This window comes from Pseudocercospora fijiensis (genome assembly GCF_000340215.1).
Source record: "Pseudocercospora fijiensis CIRAD86 unplaced genomic scaffold MYCFIscaffold_3, whole genome shotgun sequence".
NCBI lineage: Eukaryota > Fungi > Ascomycota > Dothideomycetes > Mycosphaerellales > Mycosphaerellaceae > Pseudocercospora > Pseudocercospora fijiensis.
The window spans coordinates 3,528,061-3,555,369 of record NW_006921534.1 but is presented as its reverse complement, the minus strand read 5'-3'; the positions used below and the strand labels follow the sequence as shown (position 1 = coordinate 3,555,369).

At 46.1% G+C, this 27,309-nt stretch overlaps 5 protein-coding genes across 5 annotated transcripts; 1 reads left to right on the top strand and 4 right to left on the bottom strand.

Annotated features, from left to right (window-relative positions):
• Positions 1-482: 482 nt before the first annotated feature.
• Positions 483-9,199, bottom strand: MYCFIDRAFT_133658 (carbohydrate esterase family 16 protein; the record flags this gene model as incomplete). Its single annotated transcript, XM_007926919.1, has 3 exons — positions 483-643; positions 692-858; positions 8,508-9,199. The coding sequence occupies 3 exons, from the start codon at positions 9,197-9,199 to the stop codon at positions 483-485; spliced, it is 1,020 nt and encodes a 339-aa protein (XP_007925110.1).
• Positions 9,200-9,475: 276 nt separating this feature from the next.
• MYCFIDRAFT_210895 (uncharacterized protein) lies at positions 9,476-11,205 on the bottom strand. Its single transcript, XM_007926918.1, has 2 exons — positions 11,098-11,205; positions 9,476-11,035 (listed from the first exon to the last, which is right to left on the bottom strand). The coding sequence occupies exons 1-2, from the start codon at positions 11,147-11,149 to the stop codon at positions 9,543-9,545; spliced, it is 1,545 nt and encodes a 514-aa protein (XP_007925109.1). The 5' UTR covers positions 11,150-11,205; the 3' UTR covers positions 9,476-9,542.
• A 146-nt stretch (positions 11,206-11,351) lies between these two features.
• On the bottom strand, positions 11,352-13,424 carry MYCFIDRAFT_203043 (uncharacterized protein; the record flags this gene model as incomplete). The annotated part of the gene is made up of 5 exons (XM_007926917.1): positions 11,352-11,547; positions 11,606-12,293; positions 12,360-12,676; positions 12,792-13,173; positions 13,393-13,424. The coding sequence occupies 5 exons, from the start codon at positions 13,422-13,424 to the stop codon at positions 11,422-11,424; spliced, it is 1,545 nt and encodes a 514-aa protein (XP_007925108.1). The 3' UTR covers positions 11,352-11,421.
• A 1,150-nt stretch (positions 13,425-14,574) lies between these two features.
• On the top strand, positions 14,575-19,806 carry MYCFIDRAFT_214757 (uncharacterized protein). Its single transcript, XM_007926916.1, has one exon. The coding sequence runs from the start codon at positions 14,646-14,648 to the stop codon at positions 19,548-19,550; it is 4,905 nt and encodes a 1,634-aa protein (XP_007925107.1). The 5' UTR covers positions 14,575-14,645; the 3' UTR covers positions 19,551-19,806.
• Positions 19,807-19,853: 47 nt separating this feature from the next.
• Positions 19,854-20,426, bottom strand: MYCFIDRAFT_195518 (uncharacterized protein; the record flags this gene model as incomplete). The annotated part of the gene is made up of 1 exon (XM_007926915.1): positions 19,854-20,426. One exon carries the CDS (start codon positions 20,424-20,426, stop codon positions 19,854-19,856), a length of 573 nt encoding a protein of 190 aa, XP_007925106.1.
• Positions 20,427-27,309: the final 6,883 nt, after the last annotated feature.

The following is a 27,309-nucleotide window of genomic DNA, read 5'->3' as shown; positions in this document are numbered from 1 at the left end:
CTGTGGTGCAGACTTCCCGTGCATGGGGGCTTGACTCTGGTGTTTGGAAATCATGGTCGGAGTCTTCGCACAGATGGACTAAGGTGACCGTCGGCCTGATGATGCGCCTGATGATGCGTCAAGTGGTGGCATCGTAGTGTCCATCGTGGTAAGATCAGTCGAGGGTGCTTGGTGGAAGTTCTATGAGTAGAAGCTGTGTGTATAATCAAGGGAAGCGCTGGTCAAGTAGGTAGGTGCGAGAAGCATGAACCGTAATCGGCGGTGGCGCACAAACTTGAAACAAGTGAGTACATCGCGTCGCTTGTAACGATCACTCAGCCGTCAATGATCACTGCAAACTATTGAGCCGACCCGGAAACTGTAGCCAGAAGCATGACGTCGGAAATCAGTGAGCTGAAGGATCAGAAATCACTGCCTCGCTCCTATACTTGAAAGCTTGCCGCGTGGCTTGCTGCAACCCCAATATCGTTGTTGCGCATGTCTCAAGCTGAGAGATTGACGAGATACTGCCGCAATTCAGCAGCTAGTATTTGATGTACATGACTCGTCATGTGTCCGCTATTGAACCAGAAATACTGATCGAGCGGCAGGCACCCATACTTCTCAGGGTCTGTATCTATGTCTGGCTGGTTATACGCAGCACCTGTCGAAGAGTCAACAAGATTGACGTCTAGCATAGAGTCAGACTTACAATATCCCGTGATATTCCTGATTCCATACACCTCATGTCCATCCATCACATTATTCAGGGCCGCGTTGGCATCGAAAATCTTCACCCAAACATCTTTTTCCTCTCGGAAACTCCGCACACTCTTGTCAAGAGCCGTATCATAGCAGTCGACCATAGACTTATTAGGCCTCCCACCATCATGGATGTTGAATACTGAATATTCAAGATTCACCGCTCGTATTCATATTCACTATTGAATGTTAGTGAATATTCATATTCAATTTATATTCAATATAGGCTCAGCGCGATAGCGAGGTTAATAGTAACGATTAGGGTTAAGAAGGAGGGTGTTCTTAGCAGTGCAGTCTTATAGAATACTAGCTAATTATATAACTCGTCGTTGTCTTCAGCTTCTACGCCTAATTGTAGTATATCTAATAGCAAGTCCGCTACGCCTATACGTTGCTATTGCTTGCTACACTCGCTTATACGGATATTGTTGCTAGTAAGCAAGGCACGGTCCTATAAAGCCGTCCTTCTACTACTGCTAAAGGTGCGCTCGGACTCTGCGGATATAGCGAATACGGACAATAAGTCGATAGCTAGTTGCGAGAGCGTTAGATAGGCTGTCCGCTATATAGGAAGGCACTACTATTTAAGTAGACTTATATAGATTAGCTGCTTTGTCCGCTTATCGGTACTAACCTATAGTAGCTTAATAGGCGTAGCGGTAATAAAGGACTCGAAGGGGTTAATATTAGTTGTAAGGACGTCGTTCTCGAGCTGTTATTGCTACGCTATTATATCCGTTAAATAACCTATAGCTTCTACAACGGTAGTAGAAGTAGACTTAGTAGAAGAAGCAGGTCTATAGCGTGCTTCGTATTCAGTCTATAAGGCTCTTGCTCTTGCTAGGCTATTAATAAGCTATTAGTCCTTCTTCTTACTACTAGACTAACGCTTACGAAGCTATGCCTTACGGCGAGTTAGATATAGCAGTATTACAGTAACGTAGATACCGCTCTCGTTAATTAGACGATAGTACTTATTAAACAGGCGCTAAGAGATATAGATAGCCTTTATTATAGGCTCTCGTTTAGTATACTGCTACTTAGTACGCTCGAAGTGAGTAAGTAGCTATTCTATAGTCTCTTAGAAGCGGTCGAAGGTAACGTCGTAACCTTATAGTCGCTAAGTCGCTTCTTTAAATAGTATAAGGAATAACCGTGTCTCTTTAAGGACAATCTAGTCGCTCTCGGTAAGCTAGTATTCACTTAGTTATAGTATACTAATAAACAAGGCGTTAAGAATAGGCCTTATCTAAATAGCCTCCTTAATTATTAGTAACTAGCTATTTTAGCGAGTCTTACCTAGTAGCTTCGGATAGGTAGAAGGCAGCTTCGGCTATGCTTTAGCCAACTCCTTAAAGGCGTTATAGAAGTCGTTCTCTCGCTATAGGACCTTCGTTAGTCGGTAGAGACGTTGTAGTAGAGTTTGCTTAGTAAAGCACTCTACATCGAGATCTAACTACCTAGATATAGAGACCTTATTACTGTCGCTCTCTAGTTGCTTATTAAATAGCACTTACCGCGCTTAAAGTGCCCTTTAGTCCGCTAACTCGGCCGCTTCAGTTAACTAAGCAAACATAAAGGCCTGTATTATAAGGTTAATAATATAGCCGAAGCAACGTAGGCGGCGGCTCTGCTTTGTCTAGTATATAAAGCCCTTCTAGTGTATATAGCGCTTAATCGTATCGTAGAGGGTGTTATTGTTAGAGGCGTTATTAGTAGTTATCTAGCTAACCTTATAAGTGATTAAGAAGGTCTCGAAGGACGAGATTAATAGCTAAGCTATAAACTCGCTAGTATAAGAGCCTCGTTCTAGAGGCGGCAAATCGATAAGGACTTGAGTTAGTTTGCTATACTTATTAATATACTAACAATTGATAGCTTAGAAGTACTTATAGCTATACTAAGCCTTCTAAGTATTAGTACTAAGGTATAGACAACTAAGGGCGTTAAGAAGCGCTATTTTAACCCTCTCTCGCTAGTTCTCGAAGTTATACTATACTCGTACTATTATTGAAGTATAAGACTTTAAAAGAGCCTTATCTACGTATAGATTAATTGTCAATATTATCTCTTTAAAGGCCTTAGAAACAAGGCTAGAATAAGCGACACTATATACTATAGTATAGCGAGCTATTGCCTACCTAAATTTATCGATATTAGCTTCCGCTGTATTCCTTAGAATTGTAGCCGTACGCCTTGCCTCGTTACCCTCGCTTACTGCCTGCATTTTGTCGATATTAATACGGCCTTACAATAGTATTATATCTCTTTCCGGGTATACGATAATACTATGTATCTTAAGAAGGTAGTCTGCGGCGTTACTAGATACTAATTTCTATGCCTTTAGGCTATCTACCGGACAGTGCTTATAGTAGAAGTACTTGTATCTATAGCTATTCTAAGCAGGCTCCCTATCCTACGGATCTCGAGCGTATAACTACAATAGTAGATCCGTCTTATTCTTCGCATAGTGAAGCTTCTTCTACTAAGCAAGCGTCGGTAGTGTAGGCTTCGGTACTAGTATTAGTGTTAGAAGAAAGGCTAAGGAAGAAGATATCGATTGCTAGGTTTAGGGCTCGTCTAGTATCGGATTTAGGACTAGTTCGTCTATACTATCTATACGCCTACGTTTCCGTAGCTTCTAGCTTTCCCGTTCGTAATCTTAGGTATTTAGGAAATTTTCGAGCGCTCGTTAGGTCGGTTAGCGATTTTCTCGGGTCTTTATTGTAAGGAAGAAGGTAGTTAGGTTCTAATTAGAACAGATGGATTTAGAAATTTAACTTTAGAGGCTAAGTACGGCCCGTTTCGGTTAGGCTATCCGAAGCTAAGAATGTAGGTTAGCGAGTCTAATTAAGGCCTAGTATAGACCCTATAACGCAAACTCGAGCTCTCGGAGGCAGGTACGGAAAGCTAAATACTAATCTTCGACTAATTATTATACACTTAATTAATAACAATAACAACCTTACTGCCGCCTTTAGTACCCTCGCTATCGATTAGACGGTATAGCACCTTATCGATACGAGCCTTAAAATACACCTGCCGCAGCGGGCACTACGATTTCAGTCCGAGAAAGCACTCTTCCGAGTATATACACCTCCTTCCGAATTTAAGGTAACGACGAGTACCTAGTGCTATCCGCCTACCCTTCTGTTCTATGCCTTTATATACCTTTTAAAGGCTATTAGCAATACGCTTTTAGTAGTTAGCAGCCCTTTTAACGATCTCCGCCGCGTAGATAAGGCTCTTTATTGTCTTCCTCGTAATCCTTCGAAAGGGTAACTATAAGCCCTCTCTTTCCGCCTCCCTAATATACTGCTCGAAGTCCGCCTATTCTACGTACTCGATAAACGAAATATCGTCCGAATTGGCCTAATAATCATTTACCTAATTAGTATTAATAAGAGGTAGATAGACCGAGCGGATATTCTTTAGCTGTTCTTGTTCTTATTAAAGCCTTTAGTCCTATAGAGCGAGGAAGGCTTGTGTCTCGAATAGAAAGCGGTAGAATAAACAAGGTAGTAACAATACTATAACCTCGTCTTTAGAGGCCGCTAGCGACTTAGCAACCTAGTAGAATTAGCGACCTTCGTATATCTAGGTTCTATCTATATACCTCGAAGCGGTCTATCCTCCGAGCCTATAGAAAGAGCTTAGTTTTTAGTAAGAAACGAGCAATAAACAACCCTATTTCGCATAATTAAAGAGATCTACGTACGCCGCAGTACAACCGTCAAACCCGTTAAATTGCCGACTAAATATACTAAATATTCGAATATTTAGTAACCTCGTATTTATATTCATATTCAGTATTAAATATGAATATAAATTGAATCCGATTCAATATTTAACATCTATGCCTACTATTATTATACTATTTAATAAGTCGCGCTATACGCTCGGAGGGATGGAAATTAGCGCGTATCTGTATCTTTGCCGAGTATCTACCGCACTACACAAATTAGGTATAGAATGCGATCCGGTGCGAAAGCCTTTCTTACCTCTATCTATTTACAACCTCCTAGTAAGCCTTAAGGTTAAGAGCTAGCTATTTTAGCACCCTCTCGTCTATTCTATTACTACGCTAGTATGCCGAGAGCCTCGAAGCGACTATATAAGCTTACTGCGAAGAAGAAGGAAGCCCTTAAAGCCGCTGCCGCTAAGAGACAACGACGTAAAGAGCTACTACTATTAAGTAATGGTCCGGAAGAGCTAGATACTAACGACGAGTTGCTAGATTTAACGACTTCTTAGCGCTAAGACACCGTAGATGAAGAAGACTATGCTTCTAGCGACAATAAAGAAGTCGAGGTCTTTGAATATACTATATAGTAGAACCTATATACGGATAAGCAGAAGGAAGCCTTACTAAGCGAGTGTTATCTAAGCGAGTTGAGCTACGAGTCGCCTTATAAAGCCGTAGACTACTGGTTTAACGACTAGCGCGATAAAGGCAACAACCGGCTTATGTTTAGTCTTAAGAGTGCTATTATAATAGCCTCTGCGGATAAGGTAAAGGCTAAATACTTCTACCGTAGCTCTAGTATAACGGACCTTAATTTTAAGTGCGTATACACTATACTAGCTGTCTAGAATAGTTAAGGCAAGACAGGCTTGCGCCTCGAGTTCAAACTAACCGTTATAGCTAAGCCAACTAGTGTTCCTAACGAGCCTGCAACTTAACAACTACGGCGGACTTAATAGGCTTCTTAGAGACCGCGGAATATAGCGACTTAGCAACAGTTGGCTGCCCTGCTAGCTAAAGGTCGCTCGGAAGATGAAGCGGCTCCTAACGACAATAGCGACGACCTTACTAGCTTACTAACGGACCTACGATACGCCCTTACTTAGCGGTAGCCCTATAAGAACAGATACTGCCCGAACAAGGGTGGATTGTACTAGTTTAGCGGTCTAGACAGAGCAGAAGACTACTGCAAGATCTATCCGGAAATAGCCGCTAGATAGGTTAAGGGGACTCGAGAGGCTAATCTAGCTAGAAGGCTAACAATCGACGACCCTAGAGCGGCACTAGCATTAAAGATGTAGAAGCAACGAGACAAGCAGTTATCTAATCTATTCAGACAATAAGCTAGTAGTAGTAGACGTGCTATCGCACTAATAACGCTAACCCTAGTAGTAATCTACAACTATTATAGCTAGTCTAATAGTAAGGGTCGTAGAGGCGCTATTTCTAGGTCCAATCTACCGGCTTCTAGTCTACCGGCTTCTAGTCTACCGCCGCAATCAAGTCCAGTTAGCGGCTTAATCGCTTCCTATCAATCTTATACTGCCGACATAGAATTGATAGGCTTCTTTAGCTAGTTGCGTAAAGAGTTAACTAGCAGCTAGACTAAGCGATACGCCGATATAGCTAAGATTAAGCGTATCTACGAGGAAGGCGACTTCTCACTTAAATAGCTTAGAAGGGTCAAATTGAGCGATTAGGTCCGCTATAGACTTAAGGAAGGCTAATACGCTCGATTTATCGCCGCAGTAGGGCGATATATTAGCAAGGAAGTCCGTAAGCAGCGACTTACTCGTATTAATAAGTCGGACGATAGTCTGTTCGTTAATTAGCCGTAGAAGCGCTATAGAAGCGCTGTTTTAGTGTAGAAGCGAGAAGCGAGGATTTCCGGTTATAGGTCGGCGGCTTAATAGCTAATATTTAGCTTAACTGATATCGCTTCTTAGTCTACTAATACTACGTATTTTTATATAGTATAAATTAGAAGAGCATTAGATAGATATAGTCTCGCCTCTTTGTACTTGTAGTAATAAAAAGCAATGCGTTGTAGTATTGCGCTAGTGTCGTGTTAGTATAGTTAAAATCAGCTTCTTAAGTCCGGACCCGCTAAGCTCCTGCGCCGAGCGGAAGCCGAAATTTCGGCAGTCTCGGCATAGAGGAAGCGCTCGTAGTCGCGAATTTCTAATACATTAGCGAGCCTATATCTTTACTAGAGGTGCATATTTTTTAAAACGGACAACGGGAGGTTTCTTAGCGGTATCGATAGTATTATATCCTACCGAAGCAATAATAAAGACGTGTTATAGTAGTGTTGTAGTAGTACCCTATCGGTAGGTATAGATTCCGGCTTTCGAAGCTATACTCTCCGGATCGACACGCGATTGCGATACGAATATATTAACATACTAACTGCGCCGCCTTCGATAAACCTAAGGTAATACTAGCGACAGAAACGGTATAGAACCCACTAAATTCCAAGCTCTTTTATCGTAATAGCTACCGGTAGCGCATTAGAGGTACACCGATTAGGTGTGTTTATAGGTTTTGCTAATTCCTCGTAGATTGCCGATAGTTAAGAAGACGAAGAGGACCTTATCCGAGATGCTACTACTATATTACCGACAACTGTATTACTATCGTTAGCTATTTAGTTAAGAAGCTTATTACTATAGCTAGTATTGCTAGATCTATAGCATATAGAAGCTATAATAAAGGAGCAAGCTGCTAATACTGCGCGTGCTATTATAGAAGGAATGAGATAGGAGATAGACGAGTTAAGAAGCCGTATTGCTAAGCTAGAGACAATCGTTAGAATAAGTGAGACTATAAGGGAGTAACTGTTAATATTAGCGATAACCTGCTCGCTAGAACTACGATCCTACTATTGTTTAAGTGTCTAGTTAGTTAATAGTATACCGTATAAATTTACCGAAGTCTACGAAGCAATTAGCCTCGTTAATATACTTCTTAACCTATACCTTAAGTACGTTAAAGGACAACTTAATAGGGTTAAAGTCTAGCGAATACGGAGGTAGGTATCGAAGGTAGACTCTAGCCGCCGCGACTATATCCTTTATACGCTAAGTGCAGTAGATTAATGCGTTGTCTATAATAAGGAACATACTAGGCTCTATTTAAGGCAGTACTATATACTATAACTACGCCTCAAAGATCTCCGCGGTTATAGAGCCTTAATAAATAATCGTACCGTCGAGATAGCTATTAACCGAGATAGCAGGCAAGATACTCTATCGCTTTAACCTTACCGCCGACCCTTCCTCGAAGATAGAGCGGTTAATAGGACCGTATCTATATTTCCGCTATCCGGTACGCTTATTAGACGCGCTCTCGTCTATATATACTACCTTCTGCGCCGGTATATCTATTTGCCTTATTTTAAAGTTATCTCGAAGGTCCTAGTTCTATTCCGCCGTAAACCGTATCGCCTTCTTCCTCGTCTACCTACGTCTCTTTAAAACTCGCGACATCGTCGGTTAGCTAATAATAACGTCGTATTCGTCGTATAGATACTATACTACCTTATCTTAATAGGCATACGGTCGGTCGTTAAGGAATTCGAAGATACGCTATACAAATAGGGTAGGTTAGTTAAATTGCGACTATATACGCTTAGCGATACCTATATCCTTAAAGATTAGTAATAGCGACCGTAGACGACCTAACCTCGCGAGGTCTTTAATATAGAATATACTAAATAGGCGATAATTGTTATAGATCTTGTCGATACTGCGCCTAGCGATGTTTAGTAGCTCGGAGATAGCAATATTAGATAACTCGCTCTCGTCGAAGAGGCGCTTAATCTTATTAAGCTAATAGTCTAGTAAACGCGCTATTAATAACACATTCGAGGGGTATATACTATAGAAATAGCGACGACGAGGTGTAGGTATAGTATCATTTCAGCAGAGAGGTAGGAAACCGCCAAGAAGCTAATTCTATACTAATTATAGTGTAGCCACACCGCAGCAAGTTCCATGGTCCTCCGAGCGCATAGCGCGACATATTGAATAGCGTAATAACGCCCGGCGCACGATCAATTGGCGGCAAGTTCATAAACAAGAACTTGCAATACCCCAACTTCCTCACCTTCTCCAGCGCCGTAAACAAAGCCTTTATCAGCTCTTCATAGAATGCCGGGAAATCCACGTTCATCTCTTTGCTGTCGTTGACATCATTAATACCAATCCAAATCACGACCAAGGTGTCCTCCTTCCTCACAATCTCCTTCAGCGCGGGTTGACCATAATTCACAAATTGCTCGACCTGTTTCACGAACGGTACAGTAAATTCATGATGAAGTGGCAATAACGCCTCAGTAATATCTGCTCCAGCGAAGGCAAAGTTCCAGAGCTGCTTTTCACATATCCCCGGATTAGTCGAGCTTTGCGCGACCCCACATCTGGTCAGATATTCGATCCAGTTTGGCCCGCCATTAGCTGTGCTAGTCTGACTCTGAATGATTCGCGATTCAAGAAGGTGTTCTGGCGTGAAGGCCAAGTTTGGAAGGTCGCCGATGAAGCTGTAATTTTGTCGGCCGTATGGAGTGCCTTGGACGTAAGTGTAGGAGTCGCCGAACGCTATAACGTGGTCGATGGTGCTCCATAGGAAAGAGGGCCGGGATACAGGCGGCAGGCCAAGGGTGAGGTCAGGAAGAAGACTGCAAAGAAGGATCATTGTGAAGAGTGAGAACATGGTCAATGATGAGACCATTCTGCAAGAGATGTGGAGAGAAGTGATGCTGTGTTCTCGAGAATCGCCATTATGTGCGTCGTCTAAGTCTTGTAGCTTCTGCATGCATGGTAGTAATATTAGATTGAGCGGGACAACGGCAAGCACAGTGATCACCAGCCTGAGTCTTGAAGTCAATGTACTGTGTTGAATTGTGATTGGTGGAAGCGAGCATGGACTCGGGTTGGAGAGCGCCGAGGACTTGGAAGGCAAGGAGAGGAGAAAAGCAGCGCCGAGTGGCGAAGGGAAAAGCTATCAATGCCACGCAGATTGCATTTGCAAAGTCATGAAATGTCGTTGGCCTTTCTCACCATGCAGTAATGTCGTCCACCTCCGCCTCGCCAAAGGTTGAAGCCTTCACCTCACGCTGCTCTTCCTGCTTTGGTGGCCAGTTGACGGGCTCCCTGTCCATAATGTTCTTGAGCTCTTTCAGCATGAAGTCGCGCAGGAAGCCATTGACCTGCTTGAACTCGAGCAAAAATGCGTCGTGGCCGTCTGGACTGTCAATGGTCTTCAGCTCACTATTCGGAATAGCAGCTGCCAGCTCCTTCTGCTCTTGATAGGTGAACAGACCATCAGATTGAATGCCGAGGATGAGAGTTGGTTGCTCGATCATAGCGAGCGCTGCACGCACTTCTTCTGGCGTGGGCGAGCCTGTAGTATCAGTACGACCACGAGCGACGTCATGGGTGTCTAGCTTGCGGGTGATGGCAATGTAGCAATTGGCATCAAACCGGCCAATAAATTTGTCTCCTTGATAGCGCAAATATGACTGCGCAGAGTAGTAGGTAGGCACCTTTCTCCTGTTGCTCGATGGCGGCTGTACTGGCAAGTCTGTGGTACCTGAGAACTGCGGGTCCTGGATGGTGATCTGTGGAGAGGTTGGCAATGAGTCTACCGACGAGCTTATATCACCATCACCATTGGCGTGGCGCCTCTGGGATCCTGCCAGCTTGTGCCCCTCGTTGTGAATCGCAAAATGCTCTGTGTCTGGCGTGTGTGGTCTCTGCTGCAGGCTGTTGATATTCTGCTTAGGCTGAGTCGGGTCGGGGTGTTTGCGACCAAAGCGAGACTCAAAGGAGTCACGACTGCGATAGGTGAGCAGCGCCGACATGCGTGCTGCACCAAGACCACTCGCGGGCGGATCGTCGAACGAGTAGTACCCATCATCATACTTCGGGTCACTGTAAATACTCTGCCGCTGCGCCTCGCCCCAGCTGATGCCCCACGCACTGTATCTCGCAGATGTAGCGATCGGAATAATTGTGCGTACATAGTCCTTTCCAAAGTACGCAAACTCCAGCACGAGCATTCCTCCCATGGAGCCCCCAATGACTGCTGCAATCTGCTTTACGCCAAGATCGTCCAGCAGCAGTCTGAAGAGATTCACATCGTCGCGAATGGTTGTGAGCGGGAATTCAGGCCCGTAATGGCCCTTCGCTGGGTCTCCGTCCTTGGCTGTGACAGGACTTGCGCTTCCGTATGGACTTCCCGGGCTGTTCATGCAGACGACGAAGAATCTGCTCATATCAAATGCGCGTGCCTCTTTCCCGTTTTCACCTGGCCCACCGAGCAGCGGTCCCCACCAGTCTTGTACGTCGGCGCTGCCTGTCAAGGCATGGCATATGACCATAGCATTGTCGGCTTCTGGCGACAAAGTGCCGTAGGTCTTGTAAGCAACGGGAACATTGTAGAGCGTGGTACCGGATTCGAGGGTGAATGAGGGGACGATCGCGATGTCTTGGTTGGGAATCAATTTTACGAAAGGGTTCTCTTTCTGGTCGGCAGGCTTAATTCGCCCTATACACGGTATCAGTTTTGGAGCTCGGCAATGCCTTTTGCAGATCCCGGGAAAACCTCACTGTACTTGAAAGTCTCGGCGGCGTGAACCAGTCCATTGTTGGTAGTCGTCATCGTTCAGCTGTAGTGTCTAATGGCATGAGCCAGTGTGAGGTGTTTGTGAGGAAGTGTAAGAGATCTGCAAAGGCGCCAAAGATCGAGACCGAGCAAGTGAGTCAAGAGGTTCACTTTGGAGGCCGTATAAGTATTTACCGGAGCTTAGCTATGGCATCATCTGAACAAGCTTTTTGGCGACGTGGCACGAACTTGAGAACATGAGAAGTACAGCTGATCAAATATCAGGCTACCATGTACATACGAATTTGAAGATTATACCAGGGCCGGTCTTAACGCCGCCGCCTTCTTTTTAGATCCCATTTGGTGGCGCCATCATCCTCGCTAAGATCCTCTCTTACCACCCTGGGCTCCTCGTCTCGTAGTCCAGTGTCGCCAGCCGACTCCGCGGAAGTGGTCTGCGACGCATGATCAGTCAGTGCATGTTACCGTAGAACAACATCGATCGTTCCTTACCTCTTCCGACTCCATTGCGGGCTTGATCAGCTCGACCTCAGAGTTGCCCAGGTCGTAGAGCTCGCTTAAGAAGCCTCCAAAATAAAGCACCGCATTCAATATCTCCTTTCCGGTGGGGATGATATTATCTCGTGGCAGCAAGAAGCCATAAGTGCCGCGATCACGGAGCTTAACTTGATAGGCATATCTCACACCCATTGTGCGGTAGAAGAAGTCGAGCGCCGAACCGCCGGATTCCTCCATTCGTGGTCTTAGATGTTCCTTCTTATTAGCAGCCGTGTACATCACATTCCCTTCGCATGCTGGCATAACCTCATAATTGTGGTTATGCGTAACACGGATAGCGCGACCAAGACCGTAAGCCAGCTCTTCAAGATTTTCCAATCCTGGCGGACTATCATCGCAGGAGTAGCTGTATGGGTAGAGGATCTCCTGTGAGTAACTGTGGAGATCCAAAAAGCCTGCGAATTCTACGTTGTTGGTTTCAGTCTCATTCTTGGCCCAATTTGCGAAAGCCTTGGCCTCAACAGCATCGAAAGGGGACTCGCCCGAAAACGATTCGCTGCAAGGATTGTCAGTGGCCGACCACTCGAAGCCGAATGAGCGGTCGAGATCGATGCCTTGGCAGAAGCGGATGCCAGTTTGTTGTCGGTTCTTCCTCCAAAGTCGATCCGTCTCCCAAGTGTAGCTAAAGGATCACAGTCAGCGATTCTTCCAATCCAAAATATTCAGCAGCAGTGCTTCCGCGACGTACACGTAGCCATCTGGATTCAAGGTTGGGATCAGCACAAAGTCGAATGCCTCAAGCAGCTTCGTCACGCTTGGAATTTTTCCATATCCGGTGATGAGAGAGTAAGCAATGTAGTTGACGGTGGTCGTACTGACCCACTCGCGCGCATGAAGACTGCCAACGATGAGAATCGTCTTCCGCTTGGGCTGTTCCGGATCTTCGGAGTTTGTTGGATGCACACCGATGCGCAATCCAGGAATATTACGCCCTTCGTAGGAAAGTCCGATGTTCAGATGCCTTACATGTGTCGTAAAAAGGGAGGCGAGCAGCCGCAGCCATGGCTAAATTCTCAGTCAGCGCGTCCCTTGTATAGTATCTCCACTCCTCCGATCCTTCTCGTAAAAGTAAATTGATAGCGCTATGTTATGCCACAGCGATGGCTCATCTAGCACGTACCTCAATCACCGAGAATGGCTGGTAGTCAGCAAAGAAAATGTTTGTCTCTGCCTGCGCGGAAGGATCCAGGGTGGGGGAGAAAGACGTTCGAGTTGGGAAGGGAGTTGCTTCGCTCGTCTTAGGCTTATCGTGGTGCTTTTGATAATTGTTGACGATTGCCTTGGCCAGCTCCTGCTCTCTCAGCAACGGCCTGTGGGCGTGTTGGAGCGATGCAGGTAATAGTGCAAGCAGGAGAGGCACAGTCTCTTTGGACAGTCTTATGTCCACCCAATCTCTCGCAAACTCCCAAACGTCAAGCAGAAGCGTGTCTGCTGCTTCCGCTAGGCTCGCAGCCTCCTTGTGAGAGCTAATGTTGAATCGCAATACCAGATCCTCACCATATCTTGTATATGCGTGTTTTGGAGTATGCCGATCTTTCGAGTTCCGGTCAGGGAATGATATGCGCGATTGTTTCGCTTCTCCAAAGCCAAATATGCTCTTCATGAACTGCGCAGAAAGGCTGCTCCATCGTGAGGCTCGAGGGACAGAGGCAGGTACAGAGTGCTCAAGCGGGTGTTGTTCGTAGGCAGCGGGCGAGGGCACGGCGGCGACCAAAGCGCACAGTAGTGCTGGCAGCGCAAGGAGAGATCGCATGGTGCCAAAATGCCAAAGATCGCTCAATGCGACCAATGCGCAAAATGTGTGTTAAGGTGCCTGGCAAGTGTTACCACGTTAGAAGCAAGCAAGCAAGCCACTGTCGCGTGCCTGGTTGCCCCCTCATCAAGCAAGCCTCAGCCTGCAGCCTACGGGCCCGACTTTTCCAGCGCACCCACTACTGCACCTTCTTAAGTTCTTTCTATCCTAATGCAAACAGCCTTCCACGCCCCGGTACCCCCGTGCAAGCCCAAGATCGTGAGCAGCTACAACTACGGAGGGCAGTGCCTGAATGCAACTCAAGGGTAAGGTGTGCCATCCGAGGAATATGCACGGGAGTACGATCAAGACGATTCAGCGTGTACATCACCGCCCTACCTACAATTGTCGTCGGCGAGGCACGTACGTATTCATCAGAGCACGAGGGAGTCTCAGACTTGTCCATGCCAACTCCTGTCGAGCATACGAGCGTTGGCCTCAGACTCTAGTTCTATGCCTCAACAAGGACACCATACTACGGAAGTGATGAGTCGACGGTGAAGCGAGCATCGTCAGGTCGAAGGCGAGAAAAGTGGCTTGTGCTGGCATTTTCATGAACAAGAACACTGCGGAATATCAATGTATAGACATGAAGGCCGAGATGTAGTACGTCGACATGGGTACGTCGTCCTGTTCCTCTACGGCTTCGTCATCAGACAACAACACATCGGGTAAGACGCATGCATGGCCGGCTGCATTATTGAGCGATGATGAAGTCAGATCTGAGCAGAACGGAGAGCCGGAATGGACGCAGACCGGATGTCGATGGACCGCAATGGCATTTTGAAGTGGGATGTAGTCAGGGCGATGGCGAGGGCTGCAGCTCTCCAGCTGGCAGCGGTGTACAGCGAGTACCAAGTACATGTATGGAACAGGAGCAACGCGTGTTCGTCGTAGCTATCATTTCTTCGATTCGGCACTCAGTCTTGACTCTCAACAGCAGAGTGTCCCCCAAAAAGCCAGAAGAGTGTTCATTATTATGATAGTGCTGCGGCCCAAGGCTCGTCTCTCCACTTACCCCTACTTCTAGCACACCAAATCTCCATCCAGCCCATCCACTTGTGTCGGGTACAGGCACCGCCGCTTACATATTGCATCGCATCGCACCTGACATCTGCCGCCTTTCTTCACACCCCGAGACGACACCAATGCGCCCCACTCCCGCAGCAGAGTCTGCTGGCCATGCCGCTGCTGGGACGGAGACGAAGCCTGCTGGACTTCAGACACGGCCAGAGCCAGAGCCAGAGCCAGAACCAAAGCCAGCGCCAGCGCCAGCGCCAGCACGAAACCCAGAACTCGGACCACTCTGCTCATATTAATAATAACAATAATGATGATGCGGCTGGCAGTGCATCCCTGGGTACATCATCGGCGCGCTCCAACGCCCGTAACACCCTCCTCCCCATCGCGCCGCCCAGCACTCCACCGCGGCCAGCGTCGCAGTGCAACCCTTCACATTCGCGACTGTCGCACGAGCTCCACCCCGACGACATCGACGCGAGCACGGACAATGAAGGCACGGGGCGCCTGAACGAACGCTTCAGCCTTATGAGGTTTCGGAACTTTTCTGAGTCGCACCTGTCTGTCCGTGCTAGAATGGACGCCGAGCGGGAACGAGTCGACGAAGACATGCCGCCTGTCCCTGTCCCTACCTCTGCAGACGCTGCGGGAACAGTGCCCACTATTCTGAAGACAGCCCCGACGATGGACCACGCTGAGCACGCTGGACAGCAGCATGCGGGGGAGGAGCGGCGACCAGCGCGGTCGTCGCTGTTCAAGAGGGCGTCGGCGAGGGGCCGCTCATCACAGCAGCTCGACAGCAGGAAGTCCATGGATGAGGTGCGGCAGCAAAAGAAGTCGCTGAGATGGGGCAGAGCGAGAAGCGGTCTGGAGAGCTTGCACCGTCTATCTACCATGCACCTGAACAACCAGCACATGGCGCCTCCCTCCTACGGCGACGAGTCCAACTCAGCGCTTGCCGTGCCAGTCTCCATGCCGGATCCCCGCATGTCTGAGTCTTCACGATCAGATGGGAGCAATGCGTCTTCCGGAGACGGACACATCTACGCCTCTACCACTACAACCACGCATACCGTTTCCACGCATACTACCTTCTTCAAATTACCCCGGCGGAACAAAAACCGTAATTCGCTTTTTCCACTTCCCATCAAGCTGCCTCATCCAGATGACGCGCAATCTCACGCTGACCAAGGCCCGACAACACCACGTGCCTCGACGCATTCGACTGTCGAGCGTCCCAGCACCACACCGACCGAGCGCCTCCCAGAGGCCACCCAGCTCAGGCGGGCACAAACAGAAGCAAGCCCGACCAAGCGGCGCTCGCAGTCTGCTCTCTCGTCTCCTCATGCGTCGTTGGCAAAAGCATCCCTATCTTTCGCCGAACCTGGCATGAATCTATTCCGGCACAGCTCTTCGCGGTCAATCAATTCTGTCACATCATCACCACTACAGCCACCAATGCGACTGGGTCTACGAGATAGGTCCTCTACGACCAGTAGCTTCGGTGCGCACAGCTCCCACGATGCAGGCACTCCGCCGCCTCTTTCGGCGAGTGCGCGAAATTCTACCTCCACCACCGGCAGATCAAGTTTTGGCGGATTCCTGAATCTTTCCAGATTTCGTCAGAGTTCGGAGCCTCATTCGCCCAGGCATGGGTCGCCAGGAACTGGAAGCAAATCGAACTCCTTTGCCATGAGCAGGGAGGCCCTGGTCGTTCCCGATCGCGAATATGGCGACACGCCAGGAAAGTATTTGGAGCGCCTACAGGCCGCCGTGGCCAAGAGCGTTATTGCTGGGATATTATCCAAGTCATCTGATCCGTTCATGCAGGCTGTTCTCCGAAGCTATACTCGCACGTTTCCATTCTTCACGGAACCAATAGACATGTCGTTGCGCAAATTTTTGCTGCAAGCCGAGTTGCCGAAAGAGACCCAGCAGGTGGATCGTGTCATTCAAGCTTTTGCAGACAGATACCACGAGTGTAATCCCGGCATCTTTCTGGATTCTGGAGTGGCCTATGTTGTGGCTTTCAGCATTATGATGCTCCATACCGATGCCTTCAACAAGAACAACAAGCGAAAGATGCAGAAGCCAGACTATCTCAAGAACACCTCTGGCCAAGGCATTTCGGACGATGTCCTCGCGTGTTTCTACGACAATATTGTCTATACCCCATTTGTGCACTGGGACGAGGATGTCGACTTTAATGGGGAGAGGATGATGCCTTTCAAGTCCAAGAAAAATCACCACGCGAAGCTGAGAAGCGCTATACCAGGTTCGGAGACCACGAAGAAGCCATCAGGTCCTGTTGATCCGTATACATTGATCATCGAGAACCGACTGGATACACTGAGGCCCAATATCAAGGATAGCATACTGATGGACGATCCCTATGACTATCGAGGTAACCAAGGCGAGCTCGATCCTGGATATCTCCAACGAGCCTTTACGCATACTGGAATGATCCAGATCATTTCCCCTCGTTCCCGACCTGCAGCCTACGAGAGCCAAATGATCAATGGCCAACCGAACCCCACAGAGACTCAACAGGGCATCATTGACCTCAAAATCACCAAAGTCGGTCTGCTTTGGCGCAAGTCGAGCAAGAAGAAGAAAACTAGAAGCCCGTGGCAGGAGTGGGGAGCTATTCTGACTGCCTCTCAACTCTACTTGTTCAAGAACTCGCACTGGGCTAAAGGCCTGATGCAACAGTTTCATAACGCACAGCGACCCATGCAAGCAAGGACGCCTGTGACTTTCAAGCCGCCTTTGCAGGATTTCAAACCCGATGCCCTCATAAAGACTGATAACGCTATCGCTCTAGTGGATTCCACGTACAACAGACACAAAAATGCGTTCACCTTCGTGGGAACTAGTGGTCAGGATGAGGTGTTTTTGGCAGATAACGAGGCTGAGCTGAACGATTGGCTGGGACTAATCAATTATGCTGCAGCATTTCGTGCAGCTGGCGTGCGCATTAGAGGCATGGTCGGAGGAAGTGAAGAGGACAATCGACCAAATGATGTGTCCAGGCTGGATAGCACCAAGTCTACACATTCGATTCAGACACAAATGGGAGAGGCCACGATCAGAAGCCGCACACTTGAACCATCACTTCAGAAACAGGTCATGGCGGCTCGAAGACAGATTATGGTCGCCAAGATCAACGAGCTCGAGAAGGGAATAGTCGACGCAAATCGTCAGCTCGAGAGCATGCTTCGAAACGCACGGCATCTATTGGTCTTGGCACCAATTGCGCCAAAGACACGAGAAGATGTTGTACACGCTGCTGCCAAAGCGGATGCCATGATCAAATGGGCACTACGGGACATTTGGCGCATGAAGGCCCACCGTGACATCCTCGCCATGGATGTACGGATCGATGGCTTGAGTGCCAGTGACCTTGAAAAGCTTACGATGAGCGTTCCCACGGAGCCAGAGTCCGCGAAGAAGCACAAGCCGACTATGCTGACTCGACTCAGTTCATCAAGAACTCCAAATGCAAGGAGTCCACCTCAAAGCCCACTAACACTTCAGATGTCGGGCCGGCCGCCGACTAGAGGCTCTGTCGACCGATCTGCTGGCATTGATGTATTTAGCACACCTCCTGAATCCGCAAGTCCAGCACGAGAAGATGGCTGGCGGTTGCCACCTCTCAACATCGATGCATCAGCTGAGCCAGAACCGCATCGACCGTCTATCGCCAGTACATACCTGTCAGCATCTCCACCTGCCAGCTATGCAAGCTTGTCTCACTCTGCTTCAATGTCAAGTATGCTACAAATGCAACGAACAGCGTCCACTAGCGCCTCGGAGACGACAACAGGCCGAGGCAAGACCACCCCTGCAGGAAGCATCAATGAGCGTGAGCTTCAATTACTTGCGCGAGCGACGGTGGCGCCCGATGCTGAAGGCGGAGGACGCGGACCTAGTTTTGATGGCACCGCCTCTGGCAATTCTCCCGAGAGCAAGCACAAGGGTGTGCGACGGAGTTTACAGAAGACGCTCAGAGATCATCATCAACATAGTCACTCTCACCGTCATCGCAGGAATAAGAACAGCGATAGCACTGTGCGGTCTGGTGGCTTTGAAGATCGGGAGACTGAGGAAGCAACGCCTGGTCTTACGCGTGAGAAGCCTCGCTTCATTCTGCACGGCAAGCAGGCATCAGTGGTTCAGTTCGGAGGGGACTGGGAACGCATAAAGCTTCGCAGAGAACAGTACGGATCACAACATTCAGCCTCACCTTACGAGGTCCAACTTGATGCGGCTGTGGAGCGGCGTCGGTCGGAGCAACATGAGCTGCTGCGTGCAGGCCTGGCTAGCCCAGTCGTGCACGACTTCGGTCGCGATACGGCAGACGAGGACACCGATGCTATGAGCGTGCTGTCAGAAGGTTCGCGCGGCTTTAGGGAGGATGCGCAAGTCGCTGCAGCATACACCACACGCAAAAGTCCAAGTGATAGCCCGAGGCACGTCTCGTCCTCTGAAGAAGTCTCTGACATAATATCAGGTGTCTTCGATCTCTCGTCCTGGGATCCAGATGCTGGTTGTAGGACAACAGTCATCGGACCAGCCACAAAAGCAACACCTTCATCTCCATTTGAGAGACACAGACGCTACAGTAGTCTACAAAAATCCCCAGACGGCAACATCGAACACATCGAAGAGAATGACGACGCAAACAGTCCCATGTATTCTACACCACCATCTTTTACAGACAGGGAAAATCGGCGCACAGTAATCGGACCTCCAATGTCTTCCTCCCCTCTGACGGTAAGGATGTCCCCGGAGTCCACTTCTTCTTCACAACAGGCGTTAGGACGACATGGATCGGTACGAAAAATTGCATCAGCGGAGGCGTCGACTTCGCTGGGTCGAAGACTTTTTCCTTCCACTGGCTCCACTTCGGCTGGAGCCGCGGCGCACGAGACTCTTGATGCAGAGGGAGAAAACGATAGCGAGGGTGAGAAAGGGTTCGTGGCTCCTATCAGCGATGAGGAGTTAAGGCGCATGTCCTCGAGCCTGAGCGCGCCAGCAAGTCCGCAAAGAATGAGGGTCATGTAGACCTTCGTACGTTCCTTTAAAGTGTTTTTGATTTTGATACCCTCGAGAGCGAAGTGGGAAATGAATGGTATCTGTAGTGAGTAGATTTTTATGATACCCGCTTGCCAAGGGAAATGGGATCTGATTACGACTACAAAGCTTTGCTTCTACCACTCCTGCAAGCTTTCTATCCCAAGAATCCACCCTGCAAACACACTTGGACACGCTTCAATGCAAAGTTTCTCGAGCTTCCACAAAACGATCGCTCCGACGCTGCACAAAACTTCCCAAATCCGGGATGCTCCCCCCTCTTTCTCACACACATCATGCGTCGCCGAGTTTCCTATCCTCGTTGGCAAGACTCTTCCGTTGGCCAGCCTTCTTGTTCTTCAGCGCCTTGACCTCCACCTTAAGCTCCGTCATCTTCTGCTCCAGGCTCCTTATGACCGACGAGCCATCCGAACTAGCATCTTGCCATTCCTCCTTGGCATGAAGAGCAATCTCTTCGGCATTCTTTCTTATATCGATTGCTTGCCGATTCAAGTTTTCCTGCATATGCATTCGGATCTTGTTGATTTCCAGAAAAGCTTTGGCCAGATCTGCTTCAATTTTCTTGAGTCTCCAGTGCACGGTGGTTTTGGATTCGTTGTGTGCTTCTCGGAGGTCAGAGAAGGCTTTCTTGTAGTCGTTGTGTTCTTCCCGGAGGTCCGAGAAGGCTTTCTTGGTTTCTTCCAACTCCTTCCCATGGCGCGCTTGGAGTTGGATGAAGGCTTCGCTGAGGTTTTGGAATTGCCTTTTGAGCGTGGCGAGGTCGAAATTTCCGGGTTCGCGTGGTGAGGGAGACTGGGATGGGGATGGGTTCCTGACGACTGAACCAGTTAAGGTTGAGGGAGACATTGGTCGTCTTGGCACCACATTGACCATGAGCCCAGTGTCGTCTCCGTCGTCGAATGATGACCTCGATACAGTTCGGTGTTGACTTAATGTAATCTGGTCTGACTTGCGTATGCGGTTGCTGAACTCAGAAATGGTTGGAAAGCTTTGAGAAGGCGCTCGGGACGGAATGCTGCACGTGGATAGTGAAGGTGATGGAGGTACAGAGTGAGCGGATGCTGAATGATTGCTGCGAGATTCTTCTCGATGGCCCAATGCTTGGTGATTCAAGGAATCTTGAGGTGAAGGTACTGCGCTTGATCGAGACGCCGTGCGTTTTTCGAAATCGAGTCCTGCTTTGGCTGATGAGTTCACGTCAGCGCGTGCGCGTGTTGATATGCGCTTGTCTTGCGCGCAGACTTACTATCTCTGCGCCTCATCTCATGCACGTCTGTGTCGATTCTGGATAAATATGGCTCAAGGCCGGCGTCGCAGTTGCTGGCCTGTCTTCTTGCTGCCATGGCCGTTGCAGTGTGACGGAATGCAGGAGATAGCAGGTGTCGTGCTCAGGTAGATATCTAGTAGGAAAGACGAGAAGATGGCGCTCATCATGGCATTTTCTGGCGATGGCCTCTTCGGCTGCTTCCGACATGTGACAGTTGCTGGATGCTGAGGAAGGAAGCACGGCCTTGCCTTGCCTTGCCTTACCTTGACATTTTTTCCCTTCTACCGCGCTTGCAGGACTTACTGCAGACTTCTTGAGAGATCAAAGCCCTTCCGACCAGCGCATCCTCCCGAGCACCGGGTCTTTAGCCACTTTGGACGGCGAGCATCTCACGTCCAGTCCAGTTCGCCTTTTGCTTGGGCTCTGTATCACTATCAACACGAGATGTACTCGCGACATTATTGCTCTTGATTTGGCTCCTACGCCTCCAGCTCGAACGTGGTCCCTCGCACTCAAGAGACCAGAAATCCATGCCTAGAATACCTGTGCCTGTGCTGTGCCTGTGCCTGTGCCTGTGCTCGTCCGGTCCTGCCATTTCCCTGTTCTATTTCCCTTCTCCTAGACGAGCATTCGCAAACGTCCACGTCCACCTCGCCCTCCTTGACGCGTTCAGCTATGGCTTGCGAGTATTTGAGTTACGCGTAGGACGCGGTGCATTCGTCGGCGGCGCAATAGTTCTAATGCTTCTTCACTTCGTCGTCAGCTCGTGAGCGCCATAGTCGCTCAATAATATGGCCATCAGGATAGAGTCTGCGGGCCTTTAGTGACCCGAAATTGAACGACATCGGTGGCTTCACGCTGTACCCCAGCCCAATAAATGTGACAGGCTGGTAACCCAACCTTTTTCCCAATGATGAGCGACGAGCGAAACCGAGGCACGGGGCCAATTCGGATGCGGAGAGCGCAGCGCCGGTCTGACCACCGAAATCGCCGAGCTGACTACCGCGGTAGTTAGGAACTCTAAAATAATAGGGGGTTAGCCGAGGTTAAGCTGAAAGGTATAATATACTAATATGCGGGGAAAGGTATACCTTTCCCTATTACTTTCCTATACTATTTACTACGAATATAAATACGAATAAGAAAACTACGGAATAGCAAAGATATTAAATATTCTACCGACCTATACTAAGAACTAGATGCTAACGCCGCTATCCTCGGTAAACCTACCGCGGGAGAGGCCTATTCTATTACAAATCGTATATTATTCTAATACTATTCCGATCTTATTCTAATTAAATCTAATTTAGATACTAAAAGCAATTTAAGGTCGATCTTACCGAAGGGGATAGCCCCCCTACGACTACTTAGCTCGGATTTAACGACGATAATACCTACGAGAGGGACTACTAAGAGCTAGAATTTAAGGAGTACGACGAGGAGTACTATAAAAGCCGATTAGCGGTACTATATATCGACGACGACGTTAAGGACGTTATAAGATATATTAGGGCATTCCTATTATAATATTAAAGGAATAAGAACTTATTTGCAATAGGATAGGATTATTATTACCTCGAACCGCGACGCTATTTAGGCTCGTTTTATCGAATACGTAACCGCAATACCGTAATATCCGAAGACCTACGAAGATAGATACGCGTACGTAATCGACTACTCTACGACTAGTACTAAGCCGGAGCTAGATATAAGTAGATTCTCAATCCGATATTATTCCGATCTTATCGCTTTAGGAAACGATTAAGAAACGATTAGTAAAGATAGCTAAGAGAGAGGTAGATATAATATAGTATTCCCTTAGTAGGAACAAAGGGGGCTATTCTAACAATATCTAGTTGCTTAGGCAATATACCGTATACTAAGACGTCGTACGACTGCTTAGGTATTAAGTAGTGCTAGTAGTTATACGAGAACCTAGTATCTATAGATTACTATAAGGTCCCGGAAGAATAGTAGAAGACGAGAAAGAGATTGAATCTCGAAAGGTTTAACGAGGATAATCCTAATCTAGCGAGAAAGAACGCGTTAAGATATATAATTCTAATATTAATAGTTTTATAGGCGAATAACAGCGATAGGCTCTACTAGTCGCTCCGAAAAGAGTTCGATAATAGGACATTCTATAAGGCCTTTAGGTACGACTCTTATAAGATAAAGTTTAGATTCTTTAATCTACGTATAAGTAATAAATCCTATACTAATGTCAATCTAATATTAAGCTAATATTATTCTAATATAAGTAGTTTCTCGTACTAATACTAAACGAAACAGCTTAAAAGGATAATACTAGGCGAAGGATTTATCTGCTAATACTACTATACGAACTACGACTCTTCTAGCCTAAATAAATACGATTATCGCTTCCGCGCGATTAAGCTAGCGGAGAATGTCGATTATAAATAGATATAGAGCCTAGTTATAGGGGTAAACAATTAATCTAGGATTCTAATTATAAAGCGATAGTATACGGAGATCGTATAAGGGACGAGCCTACGGAGGATATACCGTAAGTATAAATGGATTCGGATTAGATTCCGAATAAATTAATATCGTAATTAGGTTACAATTACCTCCCCTCTAGACTAGGTTTCCTTAAGAAGATTAGTTGTTTAGTTAAAATAAGGAAGATCGTACCTATTAACTTTGCGGTATATCCTTACGTTATCTTCGTATCCTTTTATTAGCATTGTTATCTACCGCCGCCGCCTATACGACCGCTTTAATCCTATAAGGATAAAATCTTAAGACTTATTACTTAAACACTATTAGCAACGATAACACTATATATATTAAGCAAATAAGAATCGTATAGCAAACGGTTAAGAAACTAATTAGAACGGGATAAGCCGTCTTCCTTTAGACGTTCGCCCTATAGTAGTACCTCCGAGATAAAGGGGTTTACGCCCTTAGCGAAATTTATCTTAGTCTAGAGAATACTAATAATATTAGACGGGAAATCCGACGATAAAAGCTTATTTATTACCTAGACGGAACGACGATAAATAGAGTCTAATTTAAGTATAATATCGAGCGAAAGAACCCCGAAATAGTAAGTAAGTCGATTCCTATTCGATTCCTATTCGATTTACATTCGATTTACATTACTTTATTAAAGCATTCCGATTCTACTAACATTCGATTTAGCAATATATTTAGGGTATATAGTAGACAGAATAAGAGTATATAACTATTACATTCTTCGTAGAGTAGGCGTCGCTATTCCTTTCCTTCGATACCTTCGAGGTCGATATATCGTTCTAACGTATTAAGGAAAAGAATATAAACGAAGTAATTCTCGGACGATAGGATAAAGAGCGAACTATTCGTAAGTAATTCGTATTCCGATGCTATTCTAATATTATTCTATTCTAAATACATTCTTAGTCCTTATCTTCGCCCGAGCCTACGTCTATAGAGAATCCGAGTCTATATACTAGAACTTCTTTACGCGAGTCTTCGGAAGGATACGTAAGGTTACTAGAACGGCAGTAACCTTTTACTATATCTACGGTAAAGGAATTCGAGCGGTCGTAACCGACCTAAACTTAAAGCAGGCTAAAGGTATAAGAAAGCATTCTTATTATAATAATATTGCGATAATATTACGATAATAAACGCTTCTCCTAGGCTTAGGACTTTATCTTTAAGAAATTAACTATTAAAACCGCGATTAGAGGGTGCAACTCGAATATATTATCCTCTATTGCGTAATCTATTAGTAGAGGAACATTAATAAGGCTATTTAGAACGAGAGCCTATACGATTAATCGATCCTTTTCGCTTAGATAGATAGTATCCGTAGATTGAAATTAAAAGAGGCTTATATTAAGGAAGTTAAAGCTTTAGTAGGTAAGTAAGAAAGCTTTTAGATTAGAATCTAAAATAAATCCTATCGCTAGGTTATTTAAACGAGAAAGTAGCAAAGTAGGCTAGGTATAAGCTCTATCGCTATATCCGCTATAGCCTAGTACCCGCCTTCTTAAATATTCCTAAGGTAACTTAGCGGACAATTAGATACTATACTAATACAATCGAGTTAGCCGGGAAATAGGGGTATTATACTAGAAAGCATCGGGAAATTCTACCTACAATTAATACGTATATTAAAGCTTTCTAAAAGCTTTCTAATTGGTTTAACAAAGCAATAATATTAAAATAGCGCTACTATCTTAGATCGAAAGACTCTAATATCTATAAAAAACATCGAGTCCTATAGCGTTCGTTTAATATAGCGGGCTTACTCTATATACTCGTTAGCAACGAAGAGTAAATACTAATATAGTATAAGTAATCGTTATTTAAATAGTATCGGAATAATATTAACTTCCCTATCTAGAGAACCGCCGTCGTAAACGGGATACGATAGAAAAGAGAACGGAACGAGAATTTAATAAGGATATAATCGTCGCCGAAGAACCGAGTAGTACTTAGATACTAAAGCGGCGTCGTTCGGCGCTATCGTTACAAGCGAAGGAAAGTCTAGCCTTACGTAAAGTAACTAGTACGCCGATACTACCGAGTATACCGGCGACTAGCGACGATATACCGCCGATCGACGTAGAGCTTCTAGAACGGTAGAATAAAGCGAAACGAGAGATACTAGATCTCCTTCGCGAGGAAATAGTATTAAAAGAATAGATAAGAGAGAAAGGTTTATAATTAGTATATTAAAGGATTCAGATTAGTATAGGAAACGATTTAGACTATAATACAAAAATAATTATAACTACTAGTATTTACTTCTATAAGATTCTTAACCCGCCTAGAACTCCCCTGCTATTCTATTCCTATCCTATTCTTATTCTATTCTTATACTATTCTTATTCTATTCTTATTCCTTCGTTACCGCTCTAAGAGCCCTTAAGCTATCGTCCGCGAGATCTTAGAACAATACTCGGTATTTATAGCTACGGAAGAGGTCTTAGGTCTATCTATTTCGTAAATAGGTCAGATAGCGATCGTGCTATCCCTACTAATATAGAAGACCGATAGCGCTCCCGAAATTAATCTAAATAGAATAAGAATAGACTTATAATCGTTTAAGATCTAAATAAGAGTAGGCTTACCGCGTTTCCTCGCTTATATCTAGGTACTCGAATAGAACTATAAGAGAGAGGCTATAGATCGGGAAATCCCTATCGAGGATATAAGGGCTACTAAGCTAGTACTAGCTTAGGCGGAGGGGCTATCCGGACTAGTAGCGTAGGCGTAATAGGCGGATTAATCGAAGGCTCGGGCGTAGGCCTTTTCGGAGACTAAGCCGGGGGGGATTCGGTACTAGGCTCTCGCTTAATATTAGAATCCGAAACGGATGTTATTAGTTTCGGATTACGAGAAGGCGCCGATAGGGCATTTATAGCATTCTATTTAGAAGCGGATACCGCGAGCTTCTCGAGGTCCCTAAGGGGGTTTTCTTCCTCTAGGTTATAGACCGAGCCCTCCGACTTATCCGAAGAAATTACTATCGGCGCTAATTTATACGATTTAGAAATACTAGAAATATTAGTAAGAGGTCGACGATAGATAGGATAAAACGAAGATTATTACTTACCGCCGTCGCGACTCTTTAGTTTTATTCTTATCGTCCGAAGTAGTCCTATAAGTAAGGTTAATTTTTTTAAGGTATATTTCTACCGTCGTAGGTTAAATAGATTCGTATTCTAATTATAAACCTTTTTATCGGACTCGATTTCCGGATAGCGATAGGACTCTTAGGCCGTACCGCTATAGGACTTAGTCCTAACTATTCTAATTTCTCGTCGTCCTCGTTAGCGTCGCTATTGTTAGTACTTATCGATAGGGTTCTTTCTCGAGGTATCGGATTTTTCGAAGATATAGCCGTTTTATCTTAATTAGACCTATAATTTATTAGTACTAAATTAAGTATAGAAACAGAGGCATTTAAAGACTTAGTATTATAACCTATTGCTTTTACCGACCGAGATTCTTTAGCCTTACTGCCCCTAAGAAAAGTTAGTAAAAAATCATTTAAATCTAAAATTATTAAGAAAGCCCGAGAACTATTATTAGATTCTTATTAGTTTGAGAATAGTTTAATAATACTTATTGCTTTCTTATTAGTATTAGAAGGGTATCTCCTAACCCTAACGCTACGCTAACTATACTAAAAAAACCCTACTTATAAGGTCTCCTTGCCCGAAATAATATCGTCGAGGTTAGCCGCGAACTTAGCCTTAGCCTTGCTCTTCTTAGATAAGCGTAAGCTACGTAGGGTAGTAGGCTTTTCTAAAACGAATAAGAAACTATTAGTACTTTTTCTTAAACTATTCTAAAACTAATAATATACCGATCCTATCTACCTTCTTTAGGGTAGTATTAGTAGCCTTCTTTAGTGTCTTCGGCTTTAGCGTACTTACTGCCTTCTTAGTATTATTAATATAGGCGTTATTAGTAGCGATAGCTACCTTACGATACTATTCT